General features: G+C 40.9%; 1 protein-coding gene across 3 annotated transcripts in view; it reads left to right on the top strand.

The window, feature by feature from the left end:
- The window catches only part of tafa4b (TAFA chemokine like family member 4b), a 50,065-nt gene extending 37,575 nt beyond the window's left edge, over positions 1–12,490 (top strand). For 2 of the 3 annotated variants that reach the window (XM_034673364.1, XM_034673439.1), the window contains 2 exons: positions 9,086–9,210; positions 11,285–12,490. In XM_034673364.1, coding sequence (XP_034529255.1) covers positions 9,086–9,210; positions 11,285–11,296 — 137 coding nt within the window. In that variant the 3' untranslated portion in view covers positions 11,297–12,490. Of the gene's footprint in view, positions 1–9,085; positions 9,211–10,404 lie in introns of all 3 variants that reach the window. The other variant, XM_034673521.1, reaches the window with a different exon arrangement.
- The last annotated feature ends 8,218 nt before the right edge of the window (positions 12,491–20,708 follow it).

Genomic DNA, 20,708 nt, shown 5'->3' with positions numbered 1-20,708 from the left:
TGAGGTTTTCTAATTTCCTTTGCAGATCTCTCCTCCAACTCTCACACCTCTCACTTCCGAATCCAGTGCTCAGCAGCACTTACCTCATGAGTCATGCTTGACCTCTGATTCACAGTTACAAAATATCTCACCTCACCCAACACTGTACTCAGCAATCACACACACTAACACTCACACAGTAACGCACACATATGCTTCTCTCACCTTTTAGGCTTGAGCACTGATGGAAAGAGACAAACTCCTCTCAGTAGCTGCCTTTGTAGAGCAGCCATAGAGTAAATGGAGTTGCATTATTGATGCAGACTGAAAGAGGAGTAAATGGCAGCAGGCCCATTACTGGCTGCTCTATGCTGGGACACATTACTGTGAGACTGACTTTTCAACTGAACTCCATTCATCATAATATTAGTATCCTTCATTTTTCCATTAATAATGAAACTCAATTTTTGTCCCTAATCTATGTGTGAGTGAAAGTGGAGATTGTTACTTATGTAAATGTCATTATCAATACAACTTAAACTATGTTTGACATGGCTGGTTACATAGTTTGGTTTATATTTTATGTGGATAATATGTAAGAATCAATACATCATAGAGTATTAAATGTAAATGCTTGTATTACGATTGTCCAATTATTGATGCTGCATCATTTTGAGGGCATTACATGTCCTTTGAATGCATTGGGTTTTTCAGCCATTTTTTAACAATGTTAATATGAAAAGGTACTTCAGCCACTTGAAAAAGCAATTTGGAGTAAAATGTACAAGATATGTCTCTTTTATGTTGTATTATACAGGTATTACACATTGTATTAAAGTGCCCTTATAGTGCTGGACTTAAAGTAACCAGCCAACAAGTTTAGTGAGTTTACCAGAAAAAACAGACTTTGGATCTGCCAACAGCAGCCGTTCAGGTGCGTGTTGGAGAAAGACAGGGTGAATGGAGAATGGAGAATGGACTTATACTTATATAGCGCATTTCTAGTCTGTCTGACTACTCAAAGCGCTTTTACACACTACTTGTCACGTTCACCCATTCATACCCATTCACTGACTGATGGTAGAGGCTGCTATTTAGTGAGGGACCATCAGTATTAGCTAATTTCAATCGTACACAATCACACACTGCTGAACAACAGAGTGGGCAATTTAGGGTTCAGTGTCTTGCTCAGGGACTATTAGGCATGTGACTGGGATTGAACCGCCAACTTTTTGATTGATAGATGACCGACTGTACCCACTGAGCCACAGCCGCCCCAGGGTGTAAAAACCTGATAAACAAACTGTGGATTTGGTCTGGTGTGTGACTTGCAGAACTCTGTGACAGATAAAGTTGTGGTCCATTACTGGGCAGAGAATTGAGTCAAGTGTTTCTGAACACATCTACCTCCTTTTTATTGTAACAGACTCCCCATAATGTCACGCTTCTGTCCTTTTATCAGCCTGTTTCTCTTTATGTGTGTAACCTTTCACTGTGTATAATCTTTTTTTAGTTTGTCATACACACCTGGGTGTGCTGGCATGACCGTGTGAGCCGTGCCAACAGATACACAGTGTGAGTAAATTACTGTAGAAAGAGATAGATGCCTCTGTCCAACTGGCTTTGCTCTGCAGGATCACTGAGAGGAACAGTTACAACGCCTTAGGGTTGGTCTTGGTCCATCCTCAACTTCTTCCTTGTGTGCTTATGATTGCGTGTGTGTGTGTGTGTGTGTGTGTGTGTGTGTGTGTGTGTGTGTGTGTGTGTGTGTGTGTGTGTCTGTGTCTGTGTCTGTGTCTGTGTATATGTGAAGGTGCATCATATTCCCTTTAAATATTAATGACCTGGGAGCAAGACCACAGGATGGCCTGTGATTTCGCTTTCATGCCTGACACTCACTGCACAGTGGGGATTGCATACATCTACACACAAAGGAACACAAAGGTCTCCATATGAGCACAACAACAGGCCCTACACGCATCTAAATGTGCATACACACAAGTGCAAGTTAAAGTAATTCCCCCTTGCACTTTGTGCTGCTCCATAGAGTGAGTGCCTTTGTGAAGTATTAATGGGTAATACTCTCGCAGTCGTACGCCTGAGTGCCCAGACTGTATTAGCATGCCCTGCTGTACATCAAACAGGCTACATTTCAATGATACAATTTGAGATGCAGAGATTGGGTTTATTATATCAAAAGATAATCTGTTATTCTTTTACATGGCCTAAATGACTTGGGATGAAAGAGTTAGAGGTGATGGATGACTGCTTGAATATTTGTGACGTATTGAATTTCAGTATGAGAAATGAAACCTCTGTTTCCATTGTTGGATAGCAGAGGAAGTTGGTTGATCTGATGCCACACATTCTCACTTGGAGTATCCTTGAAACAAATCATGTGTATTTACAGATAACATGTCATGTGACATATACCAGAAGAGAGTGGGCGCTCAGGTGGGAACTCCATTGTTGGGTTTGTTGAGTCGTGAAAGTAAGTTTTTTTTCCCTCACATGAAGAGGGATCAAGATTCTGCAAAAGTATGGGAATCTTGTTTGCCAAGTGTTACTCAAATACTTGTGGAGTTTGAGCCTTCATATGTGTTAAACATACATCAATTACACACGCAGACCTGTGATAATGCTACAACTTACAGGATTGTATTTTGCAGCAGATTTTTTTAGCAGCAAACATCCTGTGTGACCACGTAAAGTCAGAGAACAACACCTGCAGTTTCAGTTTTGTCCACTTGATGTCACAAACATTACAATGACAATGCACACAGTATTGCAGGAGGAAATAAATAACAGCTGTGCAGGCTCATATAAGCTGAGGCACTCGCTCACATACACAAACAAAAATAAAAAGCTGGATCCACAACTTTCCTAACAATGAGTGACATTTATAATGCCTGTCTTAGATTGACGTGCAGTGATCAGTAGGAGGAGAGACAGAGCTGTAGGCAGCCTTGTAGCGTGAAACCTCCGCAGATCTTATTTAGAGAACCCCAGAGAGTAGGCGACAACCTGGGGAATAACATTGCCCCCAGTCCCTTGTGTTGCTTAATCACCTGCACCTAAAGTAAAGCTCTGTCTAGACGTTCGCCCTCAGCTGTGCCTGCGCTGAAAGTTTGAGAGAACTTAAAAGGGAGCCATTTTGAGCGCAGATTCTATCGTAATGAGCTGAGAATAACTGTGATGAAATGTATGCCTGAGCTGTAAACCTCTTTAATTAGCATATTCACCTTCTGAATATGTAGACTCTTAATAAGGCTGATGTAATTAGAGTAGTTACGCACAGAGGTACTCCCCGTGTTGTTCACGTTTCCTATATTATATTCATCCTGTTCTATTTTAAGAATGTTTTAGTAATTCTTTTTTTTATCTACTTCAAAGTGATATTTTTAAAAGCAGGTGAATGAATAGAGAGACAGCCACAAAGTGTGATATTAAATGAATCATTCTGAAAGCTTGTGAGCTGGTCTTTTATGCTCTTCATGGATTTACCCGTGTCATTGTGAATAATGACAAATGTTTGTATTAAGGTCATGGGAAAGTGTTGGTGAGATCAAGCTTTCAAGTCACAACCTAATGGTTCAACATTTTATGAATTCTGCTTATTTGATGTCTCTCTTGCTGTTTGATAAGAAGTCTGCTACCACTAATATGACTGTACAATAAATGTGAAGCATATGATTAGCTATGTGTGATGTAAAGACTGGGAACTCTGGGTAATGGGTTGTCTGACTCAGGCTGAAATATGAATTAATTTCACCCACAGCTACATTAAAGATTACTGCTTAGCATACCTAGGTAGCTCATATCCCACAAAAACTAAGTGTAAAAGTTTGTGGTATGGCAATGTGGTATGTGTTGAGTGCAATTCAACATTTGTATTTGTTAAACTTTTTAAACACTTCGTCAATTTACTCTCAGTGCATTGTTTAACAGATAATGTATAGTGAGCGGGTGTTTCGCTGAATTAAAATCCTGACAGGGTGAGCAGGGCAGAAAACACAAGGGAGTGGTGTTGTCTCACCACCGGAAAGACTGATTTGCATAACCGACTGCTCACTATACATTATTCCACTTACTACCTGGCTACCTACTGAGGATATTACAAGTTGACATAAAATTCTGATTTAAAGTTGATTTAGTTGATTTAAAAAATGATTTATTTAAACAACTAAGAAATATAGTTCCTACAATTTCACAGTCGATAATGGCTCCATAACAATTGATTCTTATCAGCCCTCTTGCAGGACGAATTAACAATAAATTAACATTTTGATTCACGGTCAAGTAACAAAACTCACCTGCTTAATTGTTTTAATGCCTATTAAACTGAACATTTCCATCGAAAATAATGCCAGACAAGACTTTCGTAGGAATATTTATGTTGACATTTATCTCCTTGTTCAGCTCTCCTCCTTTTGCAGGATTTGAAGTTGACACTCTTTTAAATATAAATGAGGCAAATGTCACAGCTTTTAACATTGTCGCTATTATCACTACTGCTAAGGGTGTTAGCTACTTTTTTTTCAGCATCAGCATCTCAGAGATAGTCTCACCAGCTGCTGTTACCTGGATGGCAGAACAGGACCTTGCTCCACATCAGAGATAGTTGGGGCCAGGTAGCTCTATGGATTGCTCTCAACTGTCATGATGTCTTGTCTCTTAAGACCAGCGTGAGATGAAAACTAATGTATTTGCCACAGTGTCAACAGGAAAATGTGAAAGTGACTTCTCCCTGCAGATTGATTTTATATGACGTGTGTGATCAGCTTGTCTGTAGCTGCAGGGGAATCACCCTTGTATGGGGTCTTGACTAATCAGAATCAAGTATTTAACACAGCTGGGCAATAAAACTAATTCAACACCATGTAACGTGAGCTTTGGGCCGTAAAATACAGCAGAACAGTCCAGATGGAGATGTTTTAAAGTTGGCAGTTAACAATGACAAGCACCTGGAAAAGGACGTCTTGGCCCAGATACCATGAAGGGGAGATTGCTGGAACACGATTTGCTTCAGCACCTGTAACTCTGTAATTTTATACAAAGTACCCACATTTTCTTTCTACAAATGAAACAAATTCAAACCTCGGCAGGAATATTGTAGACCTCATGAGTTGATGTCAAACCCCACCCCTGTCAACCAGTGTTTGCCAACTGTATTAGCATAGTGGTTCAAAAGTAGCATGACTTTATCTGCACTAGTATAAGTACTCAACAATAATTTCCCTGTAGAAACTAGATTGACCTGTTCCTGCCTTGCATGACACCATGGGAAATCGGGGGGGGGGGGGGGTTACACACTGAAATGACCATATGATTCTGAGGACTCTTTTGTTGGTGGGAATGGTGGTGTTGCAACTCTCCCCACATTACGACCATACTCGGCGTCCCCTATTATTTATCCAGATATGTGTAGATATGTGTAGAAACAAATAACCATTGTGCGAAGCTAAGCTAATTAGCTTTTGGTGGTAGCTCTATATTAACTTTACAGAATGGTAACAATCTTGTCATGTTACTTTCAACAGGGAAGCAAACATAAGCACACAAAATGTTGAGTTATACTCTTAAGTTCAATATAATATCAACTGTTCTTACTTTAGAAATGTTAAGCAAATAAGACTTTTGTTACTGATGGCTTTAAGATCAGCTATTATTATTTGTACTATCTGAACAACAGCTGATCTTAGTGACATTACAGGAGTAGAGTGAATCCATCTAAGACCCACCGCCCACCTCTGCATTTACTGTAAGTAGTGTGTAGAAAAAAATGTATTCCCAGAGGTGATGATCTCAGAATTAACTACTACAGAAACACTTAGTACCTCTGTAATCTCTTTATCATTGAGCTGTGGAGACCTGTCTGTCTGTAAGTGCTGTCTGACATCTGAACTATGCATGATATCACAGGTCTCTCACCGGCTCTGGTTAATGTCTGACTAGACAGGCAGGTGCTTATGTGTCACTCCTGACCCGCCCCCCAAATACAGCATGAGATAAGCTGCAGTGAACGCTAACTCCATAATAGCATTCATAGGCCATGCCCATTAGCTCTGAATAACACCCTCTCAGTGTAAAGCACTGTCGTCGACATCATAATGGCCACATTAACGAGCATTACACAGCCATTGGTTTTTAGAACCACTTGCTGCCACTGAGCCCATGCATCATAACAGTGTGTTAAGCAGGACGCCCAGTGATTGCTGTTGTTTTTGTGGTGACTTGGCATCTTCGTGTTGGCTTTCCTCTTTTCTCTGCATGTCTTCCTGCCTCCGTCATTGGATTTGTACTGCCTATTTTCCACTCTACCTCAGTCTCGTTACTCACCTTCTCTCTGTTCTCTCCTCTGTAAGACCTGGTAGCAGTCATCCTCAAAGAGCCTCTCTCTTCCGTACCCATCTCTCTTTCTGCCTCTCTCAGTTCCTAACACCACTCATTTCCCCACTTCAAAGATGTTTTTCTGTGAACACCTATTATTTAGCCATATTCCCTCCCTCGTACTTCTTACACGATGCTTGAGAGGATTTTTCCATGTTCTTTCTCATTATTCCGTAGAAAGCCTTTTTCCCCCTGCCAACACCACCTCATCTCCTCCCTTTGTTGGAAACAATAGTCACTAGAGATAAAAAATTCTTTCAAAACACCATCAATCCAGCAGTTTAATGAAGTTGGAGAAATGGGTGCACTCTTTTATCCCTCCCCGCGCCCACACTTGAGACAGAGGGGTGGATGGATGATGAGTTAGGAGAGAGAGAATTGAGTTATTCTCAGCTGTCGGGCTGTCGGCTGTCTAGACAGTGGGTCAGATCATCTAGAAGATTTGAGTGTCAGCTGTTGAGACATGAGAAAACTTTGGGTTTTAACACTGGATTAGATGTGGAACCGGCCAAGTTCTGAAGTTGTGTTTTACCCATTTTCTTGCACACAGACAGATACAAAGAAGATAATTTAGTTGCAATTTCTTTTTTTTAAAAAAAGGAGCCACTTGAATTATGCTTTTCACTTTATGTTATGTATGCAGAAGTAAAGAAGAGTATTAGGGGCTGGGATGAGACAAAAATATCAAGAGGAGGATTTTTTTTTTCATCATGCACTTCAAAAATATAAGTCAAAATGTCAAGAATAAAGTGGAAATTTAAGGGTAAAATAAACGGTTGCTTAGTGGTGACGTCACACTTTCGCATGAAACTGTTTGCAGGTTAAAGGGCTCCTAAACTCGTCAGTGAATGTTTACTCTCCCCTGCTGTTCATTTTGATTTACTTGTAAATAAAAGCCAATCCATTATCAAAGCACATGGTGAGCATGTAGAAATGCAACATGTCATCTGCTCATCTGTGCAGTTTGTCATCAAACACTGTTAAAGTTTAGACTAACACAAAGAACTAGCTCGGCTAATACCATGTGGGCTACACTAGTCATTTGCAAACAAGTTAAGCAAAAGTTGCTGTAAAAGTCTCCCCTTTTGGCTTCATTTTCCACTGATCTTAAAATTCAGCACATTTGTATAATCGGAGCAGCTGGCTGAGATCTAACAGCCCATCCTCCACTGAGGGTACCTGCATGCAGTGAGTCACATCAGCAGAGGAGAAGAACTGGGCACAGATTGTGTGAGATCTGTAATCATTTATCTGACGATAGTGCTTCTTACTGTCGCTATTTGTACTATTATATTTAAATGTCTAACCTATTATTATTGTTTACATCTTCAAAAACACTTATATCAGTGAATGATGCATCGGCATCTACGTTTTTTACTGGTTAACTGGTAGCGTCATGCTCACTTAAGGGAGCATTTATAGCTTTATAAAGGATTCCTCTGTCGTTTCAGAATGTAACTGCGGAAACCAACTTCAGTCATCTCTTCTTCTCTTTCCCATCACATGGAGAAATAAATAACAGAAGGTCTTTTTTAGACTCTGATCTGTTGAAAACAAGATGAACACAGCACTTCGGCGCATGAAAAACAGGATAGTGGCTCAAACCTGGAAACAGTTTTATGCAGCAGTGTGACATCACCTCTTGACAATCATCAACTTTATTCACAACATTTTATTTCAACTTTGCTTTTTTAACTTAATTCTCAAAGTGTATAATGAAATAAAATCTTCCTACCCTCATATTTTTATGAGGGGAGGAAGATATTAGAGGTCCTAATACTCTGTTGTGGCCGCAAAAATTATACAATAGATCAAAAACACAAGTGTCTTGTCTCAGACACACAAGCGTATGTCTGCTTCAATAGATAGCATTGCTTTATCATAATCCTGTTCTTGCTCTCTTTGTTATGTAACAGGAGTAATACTCATTAACTGATTGTATAAATGTAATTTTTTTCCCTCATTATATCAGAAATGATTGGGACACAAAGCAATGTACACTTATTTTGCTTAAATTACAGGAAGGTACTTACACATCTGCAAAAATAATAACACTGGAGAGATCAGTAAAATTACAGTTTACTAAACAGAAACCTCTGTTGTGTGAGAACCTCAGCAGCATTGAAGAATAGTCACATCTCACTAGTTGTACACTTGAAAGAGTCGCATTAGTCATTGCTGCCTCAGTAGGAAATCTTTGTAGTCACATTTTTTTATTAATAATTTTTCCCTTGCGGGTGTCAGATCTTCCTGCTCTGCACAGGCTTTAAGATTCCCCATGTTGAGGGGATTACATTAATCTGATTAAAATTAAAAGGTAACTGCCATATACATAAAATCATGAAAATCACAGTAATCATGTTACAGATGGAAAAATGACATCAAAGATACTGGAACAGTGTACAACATAACCTTAGCTCATGGTGTTCATTGTACGCCTCCTGCAGTAGGATCAGCACCATGGACAGCGCCAAAGACGTTTACACAAGGGGAGCTGCCATTTGAATAAAGAAGTTAATTCTGGCTCTGGGTATAGTGTAGATTATAACTGTACAGAACCTCTGAGTTATTGTGTTGCTTATGGTGTGTTCAAGATTATTTCAAGTGCTGTGTTTTTTGCCTCTTACAATCCTTTGTTATCACTACAACACTCTTCATCTTTATTTACCATTATTTACTTACCTGCTGTCTTTGTTTTTCCTCCATGCTGCTCCAGCTTCAATTGTAGCCCAGAAGTGGTGGTGCCAGATGCATCCGTGTATGGATGGAGAAGAATGTAAGGTCCTACCTGATCTGACTGGCTGGTCCTGCAGCACTGGCAACAAAGTCAAAACCACCAAGGTGAGATGCATCCCTGTGTTGTTTTCTTTCATTTCTCACCTGTGCTTTTATCTGAGGTCACACAGCTTCACCTACGTGTTTTCTTGCCAAATCCAATTTAATGTAGTGTGTTTGATAGCTTTTAATTTGTAAGCAACAACAAAGCATGTAACCTTAAAGTCCCCTGAGAAACACACAGTGTTCAGAACGAATAAGTATTTCTAAGCATCTTCCAGCTTCACTCACATTTGATGGAGCCAGAATCGAACAGAATCTTCAATGAAATTGATTTTTTTTTTTTCCTCTGTGAAAATCTTTGCTCAATTTGTGTCTGGTAAACAAACTTTCAGCTGAATGACTCTTATTGTGATTTCTCATAATCTATTTGACAGTAAAAAGAAAGAGCTCTGTGATGCTTACCAAACAAATTGAAATTAATCCTGTGAACAAAGTTGCTTGTATCATCAAAATGCCTGCAAATCATAGCGTGGTTTGATTCAAGCTTTAATTTCAAGTATAACAATCCCTGGGAAATACAGAGCTAATGTACAATCAGGCCCCCACAGGGAGTACTACTTTTTTATTTACTATAACTGTATTTATTCAGCTAAGATTTACAAAAGCAAACAAACAAAAAGACTGATGGAAGAAGCTCAAGACCTCTGCACACTCTAAACAACCGTTGTGTTACGACATGTTAACTGACTCTATTCAGATGAGATGAATTGATTTAAATGAGGGTCCTTCATGGCCCTTTGTAAGCTGCTGAGGTGTGAAAGTTAATTTGCGGGACTGACAACAGCGGGTTGTGTATATACGTTCCACAGTGTGTGTGTCGAGAGATGGAGCAGGTGCAGTTTATTTACAGGTGAAACATAAAACAGTGGAACAGTAGTGAGGAAAGGGGCGCAGGCGCCATAAGAGTAATTGCTTGAGAGATGGCATAACAGCACAACATCTGTCGCATTCATTAGAATGCATTATAGCGGGGGCCTTCCACTGAGGCACTACAATTAAGAGTCATAATTAAATTGGTGAGTGGGATAGACTGAGGAACAGAGGACCTGCTGGGCTCGGTCACAGGCAGAGGAAATTAATGACCCTGGGCCTAACACCAACCCTGGGACCTATAGGTGCAATTATCCTCATTCTGTTACACGTTGCCATCTCTGCTTCTTCTCGTCTCTCCTTTCTTCTACCCTGTCTGACTAGCAGATCAGCTGAGGGAGTGATGAGGAGCCAATGGCTGACTGCATCAGTGGACATTAATTGTGCATTTCCAAGGTGCTTTGGGACCAGGGAGCAGTTACTTGGAGACTTGGTGGCAGATGTCACCGAAGGAAGTTGCAATGAGACATCGATTCCCTGGCAACCGCTTGAACGGCCCTGCTCTCTCTCTCCCTCCGTTTCTTTCATTTCTTTATCCTGCATCTCTCTTTCTACCCATGACCTCCTTTCACCACCTCAGCGTCTCATTCACCATGATGATCTGTATATGTCCATCTGTTTTCACTCCCACACAGCGTAGGTGTGCTGAAGAAAGATGCAAAGATTGCCTGACCGAGGCACCGGAACGCTGTTTAACAAGGAAAAGCATAGATGCCGCAGAATAGATACACATTTTCACATGTCCCATTTCAGAAGTCTTTCTCTATGGTCAAACATTTACAGCATATGCGGGACAAAACATAAATTTAAAAAAATATGCAAGTATTTCTTTTCTTTATAAATGCATGTTGGATGAGGTTTGTTGATGGAAAACAAGCTCTATACATCTCCAATTATACGCCTTCAACTTACTGCCCAATTGTAAACAAACCATTACAGCTCGGAGACATGTGAAATCCAGCTTTAGCAGTTGGTCCACGCAATCAGTCAGCCTGCCAGGCTGCAAAACAAACATTTGCAATTGAAAGAAAAAAAGACATGGAGCCAGAAATATAGGGCAAATGGTCTTATTTGGAATGCTCTACTCTCTCCTCTGATTGGTTCTTTTAAATGGAAACTGTTAAGGGGGACAGAGTCCCTCCCTGTAATTACATGTCTCTGTGACACTGATTCTTTTCCTCTTATCTGTTGTATTCTTTTTTTTTAGGTCACACGATAGCAAGAGAGCCACCGCGCCACAAGGAAACCTGAAACTCTCCCCACGGAAGAGATGGATGACTCACACATACTTACTGTAGGATGGGAAAAATATCAAGGAAAAGGACTGCTGCCAGGCCATCCATCACAAAAAAATGGGATAAAAAGTACTCAACACAAACTATGAACACTTGGCTAAATGGAGCCAAACATAAAGCAGTTACAGGATGCTGCTTTTTGAGACCAATGGCCTACAATCATGGACACCCAGGGTACATCTGGACACTAATGGACTCTTATTTATAAATGACAGACAAAGCGTGGACTCGTAAAAAAAATGGTCTGTTTCAAACACTGAATAAGCATATATATTTCAACAAGTGTGAGCTGCAGGACAAAGTCCAAACCTCTCGATTATGTAGAGCTTCTACTGAGATAGTTAGGGTTGATCTGGGAGAAATGAAAGCGATAGCAGCTGATAACTAGCAAATAGAAAATTAGCATCCAATCGCTCTTGTGGGTCAAGTCACAAACATAAAGACTCTTTTGTGGGAGTCATTTTGCAGTTCTAATTAGGAATTGCAGTGTAGGAACATAACATCATATTAAAAATTCATGTAAGATATTTGCACTAGTTGAAACCATTTGGGAATGTTTTGTTTTTCTAGATTTCTCCCATCCTTTGCTGTGGATGTCACATGAAATTGAAGAAGAGCATTTTGTAAAATGTCTGACAGTTGAAGTAGATAAATATATAAATACCACTCCCCCTTATCCCTGAGTAGTTATTGGATAAAAAGGCTCATACAATCGAGCCGTGCTTACATATAGCTTGGAACAATATAAAGTAGCAAAGTGTGATTCATCCGTCTCTATTTTTTTGTTGCCCAGAGAACTTTTTCAAGCTCAGCCTTCAAAGTTAGATATCTTTGATCTCTCTTCTATTCAAACTGACATCTCTTATGCTAACTGTTAAAAGGAGGCCCATAAAATGTTCAAACAAGGAGGACAAGTTGTCTGTATGTTGTTCTTTCAATCTATTGTGAATTTTTCTTTTTCTTTCCCCACATTCAGGATGTTTTCCTTTAAAAGCTGAAGTTGAAGACAGCTGTATAAAGGGGGTTTTCAGGTTCCTTTCCATGAAGATGCAGTATATATTGGCACCCTCAATATAAATACTTTAGTTGAATACAATGAAATAATTGCCACAGATGGTTTAACCAGTTCAACTCTCTCTGTTTTTCACACAGTTCAGCCCTTGAGAAACAGAGTTTTTTTTGTTTTTTCATTTTGGACTGAACAATTATTTACTGAGTACAATGGCCAAACTCCCCAAACAGCCACTCTGTATCTCTCAAGTTCAGATTTACTCAGACTCCCTCTGTTTGTCTCCCTTTTCTGCCACATTGCATATTATACAGAAGATGGCACAGTTAAAACTTCATTTCTTAGCTGTGTGTACGAGTGTGCTACTTTTTTGCCCTCATGCTTTCAAAATCCAATTTTCTTTCGCAGACACACATCCAAGTGCAAGTCTTTCTCAAACTGTTTCTGTCTGCCTCTCTGATATGTGAATGTGTCGGGTCAGTGTGCCCAGGGGTTAGCCCGCCGGGAGGCTGCTCCTCTGCGAATGAGAGCCTCTGCTTTCAGACATGCTGCTTTGTGAGCTATGATAAATCTGTGGGAGCTGAGCTGCTGCCTCTCCAGCGCCAGCACCAGAGCTGAGCTCTGAGCCGGAGGGAGCTCGGGGACAGCAGGGCTACCAGTGGCAGGCAGCTCCACTCTCTCATTACTGAGAGGCCTGGATAGCACTGGGCTCCTCTCGGGACCACTGACATGGAATATTTTTAGGCCTACAGTCACACCACAATGCCCTCTTTCCTTGAGCAGTGTCTCAGCAACAATGGTCCATTTAGAGTAGGAATACAATGACTCTCTGCATTCGCACCCAAGCAAATACAACTATATTCCCACAAACTGAACTTTCAGCAGCTTCCCATCCTGCAGCTCAAATCGGTGCACAGATACTTCAGCAGGAGAACAGTGACAAGCCTTAATTACATCTGAGACAAAAGAAAATTTTCCCCAAAGCTTTTCAAAATCAAACCAAGTGAGGGCTCTGTTTCCTCTCCCCATTCTCTCTCCTTCCCTCATTTCCTACCTCTCTGCCTATCTCTTCTCATCCTCTCTCTCCTCTGAGCTTTGCTGTTCTGCAGATGAGCCTGGCGCCTTGTCTCCATCCTCACAAGGCTCTCTGCAGCAGAATCAATATTTGAGGACAATTTGCGCTGCGCAGCTCCCTCGTGGCTCAGGTTTGACGCTGTAAGTCCAACTTTAGTTCCAACCTCGCTATGACTTGTGCAGGGACAGATTCACATCTCATCTCAGGTCACTGCTATTTAACAACAAAAATTGCAAAGAGCATAGTAGGTATATTTGCAGCTATTGTGCGGACTGGACGACTTTGCAGTATGGCAGACACTCACTCCTCTGCTTCCTCAGATGTATGAGGAGGAAATGACTGAACTCTCTAAGAGGCCTGAAAGTGTCTTGGAGGGATTTTGTATTTGCATATTCACCTTTAATGAGATGTTATATGGCATGCAAATTAAGCAGGTATCTTGGCCTATGTACAGGTCTATACAGTTTCTGGTCTTTGCAGGAGAAACTCTTCAAAACCACTTCCAACATTTGTTTTACTAGCTGGCTTAAAAATAATGACAGACATTTACACACTGTAAGAATTGTGCTAACAGAGACATTATTCGGTTAAAAAGCTCTTGTTTTTAAACTGTGTCTGAAGTTTGACGACAGGGGTCTAACCTACCAAATGTCCCATTGAGACTGGTTGCTTTCATCTCCATGGGTAAGCAACTGTTTGGACCCAGAGGGCAGGACCCACAGAAGCAAACAAACAGCATGCAGGCTATAAATGCAGAAAAACATGCTAATGAGAGTCAGATAGGCAGTTTGAGTGGATATGGAAAACAGAAGACCGATGAGCTGCCTGAAAGAAAAACAGAGATAAAGAAGTATGGCTATGGCATCTGAGAGAGAGAGAGGGAAAGTGTGAAGAGTATTTTAAGTATGTATTTGTTTATGCACAAAGCCCTGGTGTTTCCCAAGAGGCCACTTGCATCGTCAAACCAAACGCCTCCAATAGTCCATCATCACACTCGTCGGCAATTCACACAATCGGTACCAAGAGAGGGAGAAATAAAGGGATGAAACAGCATTGTCTTGGCTTATGCATCATCTTTTGTCAAGTCCAATTTGTATTAGCCTCCAGCCATATCCAGGAAATATGGCTTGAGATTCATGTTCAGCGAGAATGGTAGTCTTCAGATGAAGTGAGTTTGTCAGAGGCAGAGATTTGTGACAACTCGAGTTGACTCAGGGAAAAGAGAGCTTTGCCATTGTAGAGGAAACAGCATCTGAGCCCTGCTGTCTAAAATCTGACATTGATTTAATATAAGTCAGAGGAAGATTAGCTGATGAAGAAGATCTGATCGGCGTTATCAGTGCGGGATGGCAGTCGCTGCTCTTGTTGCTGTCACTTCAGGGGGAACGAGTCAACTCAAGCCAAAATGTTTCCTTCAAGAGATCAAATCTTTAACATCACCGCCATGACATATAATTACTCCAATGGGCTAAGACGTGCACAACGCTTTCAAAAATACATTGTTCAGACTCTTTCTAGCAGCTTTCAGGCCTTTTTTCATCACTCAGCTCACTTTAGAAACACAAGGCTGTCTGTCCCCTTCATTCAGTATTCCAGTGCAGCATGTGGGATTAGTGCAGTGTGGTCATGTGACTTCACTGGCTACCACAGCTGGTTAGCCATCAGGTGAAGGCGTGGGGATTAATTGCATTAGCTCCACTCTCTTACCCAGCATAGAAAATGTGACAAAAACAGCACAAAACAACCCATTAAATATTCAGTGAAACCACACACACAAAATACTGCAAACAATCAAAAGTGTCTTTAATATTCATTTTGCGGCAGGCCTGCAACGGGCCGATATTGACGGTGGAGTGAACTGGGGATTCATTAACATCTTCTCCCTCACTGCTCCCTTTTCACTGAGCCGTTCCTTGCTGCGTCGTCAAACTCACTTATCTCACTGAAGCAATTAGCCACTGGAGGCTCCATTGACCTGAGCCTTTGTTAGACTAACGGGCTACATTAGCATGGCTGTAGCCTGGTAGCCTTGGCAATGCATGTGTCAGTGCCAATGTGAGCAGCACTGATAAAGAAGGCGCCCTGGGGTGTGCATCTGTGTGTACGTGTGAGTGTTTGGGCGGCTGCAGGAAACATACACTTGCAAATTAACTGACCGCGACAATTGTGCCATTTGTATTGTACGCTTATATATTATTATATATTTATTCACACTCTCTGAGTGTGTATGCTATAGCTCTGTTTGCACAACAGTGGTGTGAATAACCAAACAGCCAATTTAAGCACTTTGTATCTGTATGCAAATTGAATTTTCTCTCTTTATGCTACAGGATGCAGAAAAGTATAGGATAATGTCCACAGCAGCTTACTGACACCAGGGATGTACAATTTGATGCACTATAGCTCCATCTGTTCTGTGATATGTGGTGCACATGCACAGCAGAAAGTGACTTGTCCAGTTTAGCCCCCTGAAGCTATACGGTTACATACATACTGTAACTACATGACAATATGATGAGTGGTAGGGCTTGAAGCATTGCATCTGTCACCACTGAATCAAATGGCCTCTGGCACCGAGATAGCAAAAGTGGCCGAGCAAAAATGCTATTTAAAGCCTATTTCTTATTAGAAGCATTTGCTTAGCTGTCACACTTCTGCCAACCATGTAGTGAGCACCCTGACTTGAGAGAACACAACAACTGAGAGAAACATCAGTTTGACACAAAATACAAACTCTCAGACAAACAGCCTACATGTGCGGTACAAGGAGAAATACTCTTCCAGTAAGTGTTTCTGTTTTTACACCAATGATAACAACAGCTAAGAATGCATTATTCATAATTAATTATCCAAATGTGCTATTCCTTCCTTATTTACCAAATTAATGGTTTGTTTGCCTGAGAAATCTCTCCTGTCTGGTTTGTTGGGTGGAGGCGCAGCGTCCTCATAAATTTCCCTGGCAGGTGAGGTATGGAGAGAGTGATGAGACAGAACAAGGGAGGATCAAACACACAGAAACAATTAGTTCCGCTGCCTCTGTGGCCCCACAGCTTCAAATTTAAAATCACTGCAAGCAGAGACCTTACAGGTTTCACAACAGTGCTGGTAAATGTAGTGTTATAAAGCCAAGCTCCACCTACTTTGATACAGTAGCTATGCTCTGTTCTTACTAAGGACCCGATCTACTAAAGTTTTGCGTGTATAAAAACACGTGCAAACTTGATTGCGCACGCAAAGCAGATGTACTAACTGGGTGCACCGAGGATTGCGTCTCTCAAATGAGCAAAATAGCACTCGCTATCCATTTAGCGTGTTTGCCTTCATGAATATGCAGAATACATGTAGATCATCAGAACGCGCAAAATACTGGGAGGAGGAGATGCAAATGTAATCATTTAGTACACGCAATGTGATTTATCAAACCTGAAGCAGATAGCGAGCGCTGTTTTTGCAACTATATTTATCACATTTAAAAGGCAGGTGCAAACTGACACAGCGTTACGCACACATGGCTGCGGTCACTGCAAAGCTCATCATAACATTGCTTTACAACATGCCCTCAACCAAGACCCAAACCAAGAGAACAAAAAAAATAATAATAATAAAACAACACAAATTCAAAGCAGTTCAGCACCACGGATAGCGAACGCATCATTCTGACACCAACTTTAACTTTTTCAACTAATGAGAGCACACAGGCCACTGTATCAACAGATATAAAGTTTAGTCAAATTGGCACAGCGGCCCACATGTTCACATACAAACAAAAAATCAATATGAAGTACTCAGCCTACTCACCACTGTTTGAAGGAGCCTTAAGCTCTGCGGACTTGTCCACGATGCGCTGTATGTCTATTTTCTTTGATCTGTCATTCTCAATAGATAACATGACATGTCCACTCAGTCTATTCTGTCCCATTGTGCTCATCAAGGGGTTTTTAGTTAGTTTTAACTTGGAGAATGAGCGCTCACTAAGCCACCAGGCAGCTGGGTGTAACTTCTCATCTCATGCTTGCAGCAGTGTGTTGGGGTGAATTGCCTCAAACATGTTCCCAGTTCCATTTAAGCTGGTGAATCTTTGGTACAGTTGCTGGATGATGATATCAGGCATTAAAAACGTTCACTCGAAGGTTGCTCTCTGCGTCAGTGAGGCGACTGTCTTCATCAAAGTGACGCCTAACTTTTCTGGCCCTGGTTGTTTCAAACCAAGATTGACTTCCCAGTTAAGTAGCTAGAGCAAGAGTGGCAGACTTAGCCTCATCAAATTGCTCTCTAAACTCCATCAGAACACTGATTGCGTTTTGGAGAAGAGTAGATGTGTTTATTTCATCGGCAGATCTTCTGTTTTTTCTCACATCATTCACCTTTTCACAGATGGCCCCCCACATCGCGTTTCTAACGCTGAGATGCCTCTGCTGGAGTTCACCGATGTGTTTATTTCCCTCCTCCACAAGGATCTCCAACTCCATGGCTTCAAACTTCATTTATCACTTAAGACCACTCTGTTCTCTCAAACTCTTCATGGGGACAGCTGATAGCACATGCAAAATCCTCGTAAAATAGGGCGGTCCTCACCACATTTGCACTTGTTATCATTTGCGAATGCAGTCATAGTAGATCACTCGCAACACGGCAAGAAATAGCACGTGCAAAATTATTATTTGTACACGCAAATTAGCGCTCGTTATTTGGGATCTTAGTAGATCAGGCCCTAAGACTTGTAGCCTGTAATTTATTTTTCAAACTCGAACATGTTCCTAAAATGGAATATAAATCCCTTATACATGGCATGAATGGCTTGTCAGTTTGAAATCAAATGACCTGTTATGGTTTTTATACTACAATGGCTACAAGCAGATGCTCGTTGAATTGCAGTTTATAACACTTCCACATGGGCTTTATATTTTGAGACCAGAGGTTGCCGCTTGGGTAAAGGTCAAACCTGACATTCAAAAAATCAACCCTAGAACTCAAGTATCTTAGTGCTAGATCATTAATTTGACATAATTTGTGGACCACACTGTATAAACTAAGTCAAATGCATGATGTGGCACATTAGGAATTAATGGACAGAAAAGCAATCCTGAGTGAAGCTTCAAATGAGTTATTTGACGCTAAAAGGAGGGAGTGATTGACAGCTCAGTTAACAAACGCAGGCTCCTAATTAGCACAGTAGAGGAGGAATGTTAAGAGAAAATCTAACAATCACTACCACAGGAGCCATTGAACTTTCAATAACCACAACTGTCTGCTTCAATCTGATCTACTGTAAACTATACTGATCTAAGGGATCAACTTATCTATAAGTTGGCGTGCTGTCCGTCTAAATAACAGTCAATATTAAAGACAGAGAAAACACAAAAAGTGAAATGTTAAAATACAGTATCTGTATTAGAAGACATTTTACCAACAGACTGTGAGAACAAACTGGGCCAAGGCTAAATAATTCCAAGACCAGCCACCCCAAGAGCCCCAGGTGTACTGTAATTCAGAAAATGTATCACTTTAGTAAAAACACAACAGTTTATTAAAAGATGTGTTCACCTTGGGCCAAAATCTTGTTTAGATTGCACGAAAGGGTATTTTCTGAAATCAATTTGAGTTGTGTTAAGTTACCACTAGCATACAGAAACCCTGAGGCTACCTCGAGTGTATAGGTGTACTCACTTGTTTAGAGGTGTCTGTGCAAAATATAATGACATTGCCCTCTACAGTTTAATTTAGTAGTGAGAAATGAAGTGAAAATAAAAACAGAAAAAAATAAATGAAAACAGAAAAAAGGAGTATGGATGCTAGATAAGGACACTGATAAGAAACAAGTTTCTCCTGGAGATTTTTCATGGAAGCTGCAGTTTTTTAAAGCTAAAAATGATTGTAACCATACTGAACAGAGATAGTTCTAATAACATGTAGTGTGCAGTAGATTCTAATTTATCAGGGAAAAGATAAGCGCTTACTCTAAAAGCAGATAAAGAAACCCTTATACGTAGTAGACTGCATGACACATCCATCACAGAGGGAAGTGGAACAACAGCTGGCATGAATATCACATCAGGCCTTCAGCCTCATGTTAGGTATCTGTAGAGTGTAACCATGTGGGATAGGTTGAGAACAAAGGAATAAGTTAACTTTGAAAGCAATAGGAGCTCAAAGCATACTATCCAGAAATGCAGAAGTGACTTTTTACTTCTGAATACGGACAGAGAAACAAACATGTTGCAACTTTATAGAAACTGAGCGAAAAGTTCAATGAGATTCAGAGGCTGTACGGTCCTAGGATTGCTTGAGGATGCTGTAGAGCAGGGCTATTCAATTAAATATTTGGTCGGGACAGATTTTCAGACAAAGGACATGAGCTGGGCCGAACATTTTTAGCAGACAGTGAGTAAAGTTAACCTTTGAAAAGAAAAACAAATTGATAAGGTAACAAATACACTGGATGTTTATTAATGTATAGCCACATCCAGATGGGCATAAACATAATAAAAGAGCAGCCTTTTCCACGCAGGATTAAATTGACGATTTTCCTCGCCAGATTTTCTTGTTTTTTCGGGTAGATAAAGACATGCTATTTTCACCTGTACAGAACTGCTAATGTTAACTTTTTGAACGCCCCTCCTCAACAACACAATGCATTATGGGTTAGTTGCTAGTTTACATAAGTGTTGCATTCAATGTTTGTAATAATGTTGGAATTTTTGTAAGAACTTTTCAGTGTTAGTAAAAGATGTTTTTCCTGCTGGACCCAAGTCACAATCACTCAGCAGTTGCTTTCGGCCCGAGTGGCCTGCGGGCCGCTAATTGAATAGGGCTGCTGTAGAGTAATACTTATCTCAACATTTAAGGCTTGAAAAAGGGACTTTAATATTTTGTTTAAAAAAAAGTTTTTGTTTTTGTAACACCAGCTATCCTGTTGTGAGGCAGCTATCCTGCTTCTGTAATAGACAGGCATTAACACACATTCTTTCAAAGCCTCCTGAGCGATGCTGCACATCTGCCGGGACCAGCAGCCAGATGCCGTGCCCTCAGCCAGACCTCAGCCCAGACAACAAGCTTTACAGGCATGTGACTGGCGTCTCTCACCCTGCTGTACCCTGTTTGCCCTCACAGCTCGGGGCTATCTGCCTCCATGGCTGCCTCTGTGCCAGCCTGACAGATGTCCCGTCAGCGCAGATGTGAGTGGTGTTGGGGGGGGTTCGGGGAAACGGCAGAATCAAGCTAAATCACTGTGTAATCAACGTGTGTGGCTGGG

This window comes from Notolabrus celidotus, chromosome 1 (assembly GCF_009762535.1).
Source record: "Notolabrus celidotus isolate fNotCel1 chromosome 1, fNotCel1.pri, whole genome shotgun sequence".
Lineage (NCBI taxonomy): Eukaryota > Metazoa > Chordata > Actinopteri > Labriformes > Labridae > Notolabrus > Notolabrus celidotus.
The sequence above is the reverse complement of the archived record's forward strand: the minus strand, read 5'-3'. Positions and strand labels throughout refer to the sequence as shown.